General features: G+C 57.5%; 1 protein-coding gene across 1 annotated transcript; it reads right to left on the reverse strand.

Moving 5' to 3' along the window:
- Positions 1 to 611: 611 nt before the first annotated feature.
- TM6SF2 (transmembrane 6 superfamily member 2) lies at positions 612 to 8,088 on the reverse strand. Its single transcript, XM_049875847.1, has 10 exons — positions 7,852 to 8,088; positions 6,051 to 6,154; positions 5,124 to 5,221; positions 4,953 to 5,056; positions 4,553 to 4,635; positions 3,752 to 3,876; positions 3,445 to 3,546; positions 3,079 to 3,171; positions 2,292 to 2,411; positions 612 to 1,324 (listed from the first exon to the last, which is right to left on the reverse strand). The coding sequence occupies exons 1-10, from the start codon at positions 7,944 to 7,946 to the stop codon at positions 1,115 to 1,117; spliced, it is 1,134 nt and encodes a 377-aa protein (XP_049731804.1). The 5' UTR covers positions 7,947 to 8,088; the 3' UTR covers positions 612 to 1,114.
- Between the last annotated feature and the right edge of the window lie 2,101 nt (positions 8,089 to 10,189).

Consider the following 10,189-nt stretch of genomic DNA (forward strand, 5'->3'; position numbering starts at 1 on the left):
CCAAGGAGCAGATGGTGGATTCAAACTGTTGACCCTTTGGTTAGCACCCGAGCTCTTAGCCACTGTGCCACGAGGGCTCCCCTAGATATACAGTAGGTGCCTAATAAGTGTAGAAGGAGCCCTGGTGGCAGTCCTACTCTGTCCTATAGGGTCACTGTAAGTTGGACTTGACAGCAATGGGTTTTGTTTTGTTTTGTTTTTGGTAATAAGTATAGGTATGGTCTGCTGGGGAACCCTGGGTAAGCCCCTGACCCACCCCTGAACCTGGTCCTTTGCCCAAGTTTAAAAATCCAACCAGGAAACAGCGAGCCATCCCCCAAATCTCTCTGCTGTCTCTCCAGCCTCAGTCTCCCCAAAATGAAACCAAGCCAACCAGACAGCAGAGGCAGAGTTATGGACTTGGACTTGATCCCCAGCTCAGTCTCATCAGGAGGCAGGACCTCTGGCCTGCCTTCACTCCTTCATCCTCAGCTTCCCCATCTGGAATATGGGATGAGATCCAGCATGTAGCACATGAGGTTGGCCCTTGACATGGTATAGGGTAGGTGCCTAATAACTGTGCCAGGTTATTCATTATGACAATTTATTGATGGAGCTGGAATTGTGGACCCTTCTCTCCCAAGCGTGAACTGTGACCCAAGGCAGGTCTCTCATCCTCTCTAAGCTTCAGTTTCTCCACCTGGAAAATGTAGCTGTGCATGCCAACTGAAGACAGATTTCAACTGTCCTGGGACCTCCATCTCCCGAAATCCAGGCTGGCAGTGATGAGTGGGTCCACAAGGGGTCAGAGGAGAGGGTCCCTTCACCCCTACAGCCCGAAACACTCAGGCAGTGACATTCTCGGCATCAAAAAGGTTTTTACTATTAATGAGGGGATGACGGGTAAATTCTGGGAGAGAGTAGACGAATATCCTTGGGGGTTGGGGTGCTGTGACAGCCGAAGAGAACACCTGGCTCCTGGGTCTCCCATCCCACCTACAGGCCTGAAACCACCATTGCCAGGCCCAAAGACCCCTGGAGATGTCCCTCCTGCCCCTAAAAAACCCAACCCAACCTTCCCAAGCCAAGGCCAGGTGGACATGTAAAAACGAGTTCTGGGCAGCATGGCACCCCCTCAGTTCTGCTTCTTGTGGTGGCCCAGGGGGCCGGGGGGCGGTGGACGCAGGAAGAAGGCAGGCCGCCGCAGGCAGCGGTAGGCAAGCAGGTGGGGGCCCAAGGCGTAGAGCAGGTTACACACAAAGAAGCAGGTCCAGGCATCCTCAGGCACGCGGTAGGTGAAGGGCGTGCGCGGGTGTAGTGAGGCGCCCATGTGTGAGAACTGTGCCTGTGGCCAGAAGGGGAGAGAGGATGTCAGGGACAGGGCAGGGCCAGCATTGCCAACATCCCACCCTGGGGTCCTTATCCCCAACTCGCTGGCTCTGCTTGATTTACCTGTCTCCTATCTCTAGTTTCTGCCTACCTATCTCTGAAAAATCTCTGCTCCACTTGTCCCTAGTCTGCCTGTCTGTCCTTGTTCACCTCTCTGTGAGCCGCCAGTGCCTCTTTCCAGCTGCCTGACCAGAAAAAACCATGTTCACCCCATCTGCTGGACCCACATCCCACCTCTCCAGCCTGGGACCAGCTCCTCCGTCCAGTCTTCCCTGCCCCAGGCAGAGGCACCACCACCTACCTATCTGCAAAATCTCAGCTGCCTTTGACACCAATCCTCTCAATTCTACCCCACCAAAGCCCTTCTGTACCCACTGCCTGGCCTGGGCCCAGGCTTTATTACTTCCCACGAGGAACCCAGAAACAGACCTCAGCTCTGATGGGCTCTCTCCTGCTCAAACCACTCCCATGGTGCCCCAGTGCCCTCAGCACAGTTCCTAAGCCGAGTTCAAAGCCCTCAGCATCTAGCTGCCAATTTGTCTTATCTCTGCCTTCACCCATGTTATGGCCCCCTTGACTTTCCTTATGTTATTCCCACTTCTGGGATGCCCTTCCCTGGGGGCAGAATTCATACCCATACATCAATACCCAGCTCTTATGCATCCATTCCCTCTTAGGAAACATTTTCCCTCTTGATCCGCGCCCCCTCCCATCAGCCCCTGTTCCTCCTTTTGACCCCATGAGCTGTGAGTGTCTGTTTCCAGATCTGTCTCTGGCAGACTGGGCACCCCTCAAGTGTGCCTATGCCTGGGGCTGAGGCCTCTGAGAGGCCCAGCATCACCCTACCCAAGCACCAGCACAAAAGCAAGTAATGGGCACGCAGAAGCTATCTCCCCTGTGTGTCTTTCCCACCCCTGCCTCACCTGGCCAATGGCTCCAGCAAACACCAGGGCCCAGTCAGGCAGCCAGGAGCAGCCAGGGAAGATGAGGGCGTAGGCGGCCAGGCAGTAGAAGGGCAGCACGTAGAACATGTACACCAGCATCTGGGGGCACACAGCCCATGGGGTGACCAGTTGCCCCAGCCAGGTCTCCCCATTCACCCGAGGCAGGGACCCAGTAAGGATCTGGCCAGCCTCAAACCCCACCCAGGATGGACTCTGCACACCCAGCATCCCACCCCTCTCCTGTGGAAAATATTGCCTATTTCCCTTGGGGATCCGCCACCCCTACACACACTCAGTCCACGGTGGTCTGGATGGAGCTGAGCCCACCCCTTTACTTCAGAAGTAGTATGTGACCTTGGCCTGGCCAATCAAAACACTCTAGCCCCCTGGTCATAACGATTGGCTACAGGGTGAGCATGTGACTCAAGCTGGACTAATCAGAGCCTGCCTGAGACTTGTTCTTAAGCTCTGAAAGGGAAGGAATAAAGGGCTCACGTTTTTTTCTTGGGTGGCTGAATGGGGTGGATAGAAGCCTGGCAAAAAAGCCTCTGCCACACCACAAAAGGGGTGCCTGGGTGTGAAACCCATGGCCAGAGACAGAGCTGCCCATGAGCTCCTATATCCAGCCATGCCTGAAATTCATATCTGTACTTCTAGCTGCGTGGTTACCCCAGTTTGACCTGTGTTTCTGGCACATGGTTCCAAAGAGGCTCAAGGGAGCCCTTCTCATGGGCAGGATAGTTCTCCTCCCATCTTGCCTTCTCACCTGCACCTTTGGATAGGCCACAGGATCCCGCAGGTATGGCTCATACTGGTAGATGTAGACAAAGCAGGCATCCGTGGGGCAGTCAAGCACCACCTGGGGTAGACAGACAAACTAACACCCCAGCACAACATCCCTCCAAGGGAAGCCTGCCACACCCTCCCAGGTGGAGTCCACACCCCTTGCTCTGGCCTCTCCCTGCCCTGGCTGGGAATCCACACATACTGGAACTGAGGAGGAGGCAAGAGGATGGGGGTTTTCCCATGCAATACTCAGGTCAGAACGCAGAACTTCCCTGGATGATCAAGATGGGAAAGCAATGGTCTTTTTGTACTCGATAAAGGAACAGGATGGCCAGCTCAGACTCACCAGGCCTCGGAAGAGGGTGAAGAACCCAGCAAGGGCGAGGTATATGACAAGGGCCAGGTCTGCTGGACGCTGCAGGAGGCCCTTTCTCTGCTCTTCTTGGACCTGGCCCATGGGAAAGAAACAGAGTGTTAGAGGTCTGGTATGCAGCAGGTCCTCAATAAAGGCTCATCTCCTCCTTTTGACAACCAAGGAGACTTCAGAGGAGTTCCAGAAAGAATGCAAACGGGATATTTAGGCATTTTGGGGACAAGGTGCCCAAGGGAACTCATATGGGAGACATTCAGACATGTTGGGACAAGGTACTCACCATGTTGGGGGTGCAGTAGGTAGGTGCCTGGGACTGGTTGAAGACCCTCATGCCGGCCCAGCATGGGACCAGCATGTAGGGGATAGTGAGGAAGAAGGCAGGCCTGATCTCTGAGCTGTACTTGCCTGCCAGAGTGGAGGAGGGTGAGTCACTCAGTGAGGGTCTCCAAGGCCTGGGTAGACCCTTTAGTCAGGTCACACCAGAGCCCCTGGCTGGGCATCTTGATTCACTTGCTTGAGCTTTTAACATCCTTCGTGGCTCCCCAGTGCCATGAAGTAATGTCCATGTAACAGCTTGTGTGGCCTGCCTCTATTTATCTTTGGGCTCTAGTTCCTTCTGGAACTGGCTCTCAACATTGGGATTTTTGGCTGGGTCAACATATCCTATATTCCACCGATTCTTCAACTCACCACTTCCCGTGAGTACACCTGAGGGTTCCCACTGCCGAGCCTTTGCCCACACCATCCCCACATCCCAGGTATCCTGCCCTACTTGTCCCTACCTCCTAAGCCCTGCCTATGAAGCTTTCATTGTGCCCCCAGTGAAAGTCCCTAAAAGTCCCTTCCTATGTCAAGAGCATTTGGGGCCAAGCCTCTGGGGTGAGGGGCCAGCAGCCCGGAGAAGAGGTGGATTCAGGATTTCCTCCCCCAAGAAGAAATGGGGAGGATGTGGGTGAATAGGCATCAGAGAGGAATGGTCTCTACAGATGCTGAGAAGGATGCAGGATCAAACGGGGAACTTCTAGGCACGGGGCAGTGACCCAGTCCAGGGGGCACAAATTTCCCAAAGCCAAGTCCTCACCGAGGATGTTTCCTGGGAGGAATACCAGGATGCTCATGATGAAGGAGCCCAGCCAGTAGAGTCCAAGGTTCCGGTACCTCTTCCTGAGTGGGGGATCACAAGGTGACCAGCAGGTACCTGCCCTTTGGTCTCAGAACCCCCACCAGGGCCCAACTCTGCCCAGGATGGAAGGGGCAACAGGGGGACAAATGGGGGAATGACCAGTCAGGTCCCTCCATTTAAGGACAGAGGTGGTTGCCCAGGCACAGGTGCCACCTAGGCACCTGACAACAGTGCCCAGAATCTTCTTCTGGTCACCTCAGCCCTCTCCCAGGCTGCAGCCCCTGCAGACAATCCTGGCTCCAACCTGCCCTGGGACCCCACCCTGAGGACTTGACCTCCTTCCAGGTGCCCCGCGAACCTTCTGCAGATGGCACCAGCCATGGCCAGATAGAGGAGGTAGTGAACAATGCCATCCCAGTAGCAGATGAAGACGCCATGAGCCGTGCGCAGGTAGGGCTCACCCTGGGGGGACAGGTGGGTTGGTTGGGGGAAGGGGCAGGGGCCTACCATGCCTGCACACCACACGTACCTCCTTGGTGTAGAACTCCATGAAGCCCACCACATAGCCATCTTCCTGGAGAGAGATGATAAGGTCCACGACAGAGGTGAATGCGAAGACTGCAAACACTGTGGGAGAGTGGGCGGGTATGTGAGACATCAGGAGTGAGCAGGGCTAGAGCCAATAGGGCAGAGCTCAGCCAGCATGGTTGGGGCTCAGGCCAGGTGTGAGTAGGGCCTAGGCTGGGCATGGTTGGGCTCTGGCAGGGTGTGAGAGGGCCAGATCAGGAGCATGAGGGGCTCAGGAAAGGGGTGACCCCCCAAAACAGGTATGTGGGTGACGGGTGTAGGAGGGCTGGGATGGGTGTGGGTAAGCCAGGCCAGATATGGTAGGGGCCAGCGCTGGGTGTGGGCATGGCTCAGGCCTGGCATGGGCCTGGCTCTGGAACAGGTGTGGCTCAGGGCAGGTGTGGGAAGGACCAGTGAGAGGCTGCTGGTCAGGGATGAAGACTCCAGGCAAGGACTTCAAGCCCTGACTGCTCCCTCTCCCACCCCCCACACAGGTCACACACATGACCCACAGACCTGACTCATTCTGTTTGTCTGATGGAACAGGCACAGTCCCTGCCTCTCGGGGTCTCCAGACTGATGGGAGCAGTACTGTCCCTGACCTCAGGAGACCCCAGAGTGATGGGGAGGCATAGTCTCTCAGGGGCTCCCAGTCTGATGGGGGAGACACAGCACCTTCTCTTCAGGAGCCCCAAGTCTGACGGGAGAGGCCCGTTGAGGTTCCCCAGTCTAATACAGGAGGTCCTTCAAGGGCCTCCTAGCCTGGTAGCAGAGGCTCTTCACGGACTAGCACCAGTCTGATGGGGGAGGCTCTTTGATGGCCCCAAGTCTTGGGATGGAGGCCCTTGTCCAGTCAATCTCCCTTCACCAGTACACTCCCACGACTCACCAGCGTAGAGAGGGTCATAGGAGATTTCGCTGTGGGACAAGCTGTAGATAGCCACAAAGAGCAGCACCAGGATCAGGGCACTCATCAACGCCACCCCCAGCGGGCTGTAGAGGAGGAAGCCAAGTCAGGAGGCCAGGCCAGTGCTAAGGTCCTACCCACCCTGGTGGGACAAAGTCAGACTCCGGGTGGTGATGAGGCTGACATGTCCGCTGTTCATCCAACAAGGCCCTTCCTGAACCTGTCCTTTTCCATCACCAGACTCTTGCATAGGCTGTTTCCCCCTCCTGAAACCCCCTTCCAAAGTCACTTTTCCACTCAACAAACTCCTCCTCATCCTTTGCTGCCCATCTACATTGCCCCTCTTCCAAAAGGCCCTCCCTGACTTCCCAGAAAGGATCATTGCTCAACTTGGGCCAGGTACCCCTTGGGAATGTTGGATTTATCCCATCATTTGCTGCCTTGCATTTGATTTAATTTGCTCGTTCAGTCACTCAACAATGCCAAGCCCCTAATGGCCAGGCCCAGCTCCCACACCTGCCAGAGGGTCTCTAGTGCTTGGCTCTGTGCACCTCACTCTTTAAGGCTCCTCCTGGCTAAAGTACAAGCGATTCTATGACTCCACCCCGTCCCTGCCACATCTGCACCCACCAACCTGATAAGGCAGGTCACCCAGTTTCCTAGGTAACACCAAAGTGTCTCTGAGCAGCCCCCAACACAGGCGGACAAACCAAGGTCCAGAGAGGGTTGAAGGCCTGTTCAGGGTCACACAGTGATGCTCTCCAGGCCCCATCTTCCTGGACACTCCACTGCCCCCTAGGATTCCTATCCTGGCCCCTTCCACCCATGATGTAATCAGACAAGACCCCCTGCCAGCCTCATTTGCACACAATTCTTAAACCTCAGCCATGCTTAGTGGAGGGCCAGCTAAAAAGATAAAGACCCTCAATGAGATGGACTGACACAGTGGCTGCAACAATGGGCTCAAACATACCAACAACTGTGAGGATGGCACAGGACCTGGCAGTGTTTCGTTCTGTTATACATAGGGTCACTATGAGTTGGAACTGACTAGACGGCACCTCACAACAACAGTTGTAACTGTCGAGTGAGGTCTAGGATTATGCCCATGACACAGGGGAGGAAACTGAGGTTCCCAGAGGCCACTTGGTTCACCCAGGGTCCCAGGAGGCTGTGAGGGGTGGAGTCAACAATCGGCACCCAGGAGCCAACCAGGGCCAGCTTGTGTTGGGCTGGGTTTGGAAGTGTTAGGGGCTTGGGGAAACTGAGGCTAGTGGCAGAGTGGACTTGCTCTGAATGAGAAAGTCCCAGATCTGAGCCAGGATGCCACGGAGGCACCATCTGGTGGGGGCCACCAGGCAGGGCGTGTGGCAATTGCCAGGTCATTCGGGCCTTATCTGGGCAATACTTTGATCCCGGTGACTTTGGAGCCTGTGCTTGGTGCATCCCTGGGGAAGACTCAAGAGACCCTCCCAAGCCCTGCCGTGTGGGGAGTTCTGCTTCTCAACCTCCATTCTCCTCAGGTTCTAAATGGCCCAGGATAGCCCCACGTCCCGCTGGCCGTCTTCCGGGTGGGAAAAGGACTTCCGGTTCGTATGGGGGGAGGTCTCTGTGGCCCAGACCCCCTCCTCCCGGGCCGCAGCTGAGCAGGGGGCCTAGGGCTCGCAGGGCCCAGGCACGTCGCCGCGCATCCTCCCTCCGCCAGCCCCCGGGGCTTCCCACCCGCGGGGCAAGCAGGCCCCTCGGAGCCCGCAGCCCCGGCCCAGCCCCTCCCCGCACGCACTGTGAGAGCGCCGAGACATGGTTGAGCGCGTAGGACACGGGCAGGGCACTGAGCGACAGCGCCGCGATCTTGCCGGCCAGAGGCGGGATGTCCATGACGGCTGCGCGCGGACCCCAGCGCGGCCTCCCGGGCGGTCGGCTCGGCGGCGCGCCTGGGGGGGCCGTCAGGAAGCCGCCTGGCCCTGCCCCGCGCAAAGGTCGCCCCCCGCCCGCGCCCGGCCGCGGCGGTGGCAGGCCTGCCAGCTCCTGGGGAGCCTCTGAGACGCCGCGCCCCGCCCCGCGCCCCGCCCCTTCGGCGTGGCCCCTCCCCCACCGCTCGCCCCGCCCCTCTACAGCATCACCCTGGCGATCTCCGCTCCGAGCGTCAGTTTTTCAAAGGCTAGAAGACAACGCGCAAGATGCTTGCGCTCCGCTGCCGAGGGCTGCGTCCTGGAGCCCTGGGTTCGTTTGGCTGCTTGGTTCTGAGGGAATTCGTTCCCCAGACCTCGTTCAGCAGTTATGGCTCCTTGTGTCCTTTGTCCTAAGGCACTTGCGTCTTCATCTCGACCTGGAGACTCTTTAACCTCCCGCATGCCCCAGAGCCCTCCACCGACTCCCCAGGGGGGTGGACATTCCTGTGACGGTTTCTGAGAACCCCCATTCCAGCGCCTTTCAATGAGCCTCTGTTTGAGTTGTGTCCTCCGCGAGGTCCACATTTAAACACGCTTCCCGTATGAGGCTCTTACTGAGCCTTGGGTTGGGTTGGAGACCCCGGGAGATTCCATAGCTCAGTGCACTGAGAGGTTCCTTAGCTGGGACTCCAACACCATGGGGCAGCTAGGGCTGCAGCCCTACTCCTTGGTGGGGCTGGAGGGACGGAGAGTTTGGGCAGCGTTCCTGGCGAGAAAAGCAAGGCCATCCATATGGCTGGGTATGGTGGATAGTGAGGTGGAGGTGATGAGGGCGGGGGTTAGCTGCGAGTAGCCGGACCTTGTTCTCTGAGTGATGGGAGCTGTGGGAGATGACGGCCCGGCCAGGGAGGGGTTGCAGGGTGAATAGAAGGAGGTCTCTGTCACCCCCATTTCCAACCAGCCTCAACCCCCCACCCACGTGGCATCTGTGCCCACTTGCTTCCTGCCCCCACAAGCCCACAGGTCAGATTCTAACCCTTGCTTCTCTAGTCAGGGCCCTTTTTCCAGGCAGCCCTTGGCATTGCTCCAACTAGGTCTTTCAGTTGGGACAGCCCTCCCAACAGCATCGCCATGGGCCTGTTTAGTTTGTAGCTGGAAAACACCTCTCCCCTCAAGCTGGGACGTTTTGTGTCTTCTTTCCTAGGCAGCCCTCTGGGTTACCACCCCAGCCCCATTCCCTCCGTGTCCAGCTGACTGGGGGCCTGGGCACACAACTAGGGCATGTTTGTTGAAGGGCCTGGCCTTGCAGTGTCCCAGGCCTGCACCCTCATGGCATTCGGATCCCATCCCCCACCCTCCAGCCCTGTCCCAGGGAATAAAGTCCACGGCTAGAGCCTGGCAAGCCTCCCAGTCACTGAGAACAGCACCCAGTGAGGGGGTGACGTGATGGGGGTGAGGCGGATTAGGTGTACTGCCAGGCCCTATGCTTGATGGCTACCCTGAGCTGCGTCTGTGAGCTCTGGACCCAGCCTGAGACCCCTGGGCAGCGCCAGGCTCAGGTGCCCTGCTCCAGGAACAGCATCTGCGGACAGGAGATGGGGTGGCACTAGTGTTACCGCAGCCTCAGGTCAGCCATCCTCGAGACCTCCCTATCCCCTCCCTGTCACTGAGATGCTCATCAGGCCACCTCCACCCGCAGCTCCCTACCCATCCTTCTGATCCATCCTTGTACCACTGGGTGGCCGCAGAGATCATTTAGGGAGTTCACTGCCGACGTCCCCACCAGACTCTGGCTCGTGGCTGATGTGCGCACAGGCTGCCTGAAGCTAAGCCTAGCTCTGAGCCCTGAGACTGAGCAGGAATCTCCGGCTCCGCAGAGTGAGCAAGGCCTGCTGGCGGGCAGGCGGGGCCCCACAGATGGCTGAGTCTTGCTGTTCCAAGTGTGGCTCGCAGAGCTGGGGATGTGGACTCCTAGGCCCCCTCAGACCTTGCTGAATAAAATCATGGGTGTTTTTCTTTTGGATCTTGAAAAGCCAGCTCCACCCACCTACCCTGGATTCTCCTCTGCTCTGAGGCCCCTCCCCCAGGAGCCCTCCTGACCACTATCTGCATGGGGTAGAAAGGCATCTTCCCTGTGACCCTCAGCAAAGCTCTGCTTGTTCACCTCGGTCCGTGTTGACACAGCACATCCAGTGACACACTCCCCACCAAAGGCACGAGCCTGTGACC

The sequence above is a fragment of the Elephas maximus genome, chromosome 3 (assembly GCF_024166365.1).
Source record: "Elephas maximus indicus isolate mEleMax1 chromosome 3, mEleMax1 primary haplotype, whole genome shotgun sequence".
Lineage (NCBI taxonomy): Eukaryota > Metazoa > Chordata > Mammalia > Proboscidea > Elephantidae > Elephas > Elephas maximus.

Excerpts from the sequence above, each read along its gene's own strand:
- TM6SF2 (XM_049875847.1), bottom strand. The coding sequence starts at position 7,946 with ATGGACATCCCGCCTCTGGCCGGCAAGATCGCGGCGCTGTCGCTCAGT. Across the intron at positions 6,155-7,851 it reads CATGTCTCGGCGCTCTCACA|CCCGCTGGGGGTGGCGTTGA; the intron begins GTGCGTGCGGGG and ends CCTCCTCTACAG. Across the intron at positions 5,222-6,050 it reads CTATGACCCTCTCTACGCTG|TGTTTGCAGTCTTCGCATTC; the intron begins GTGAGTCGTGGG and ends ACTCTCCCACAG.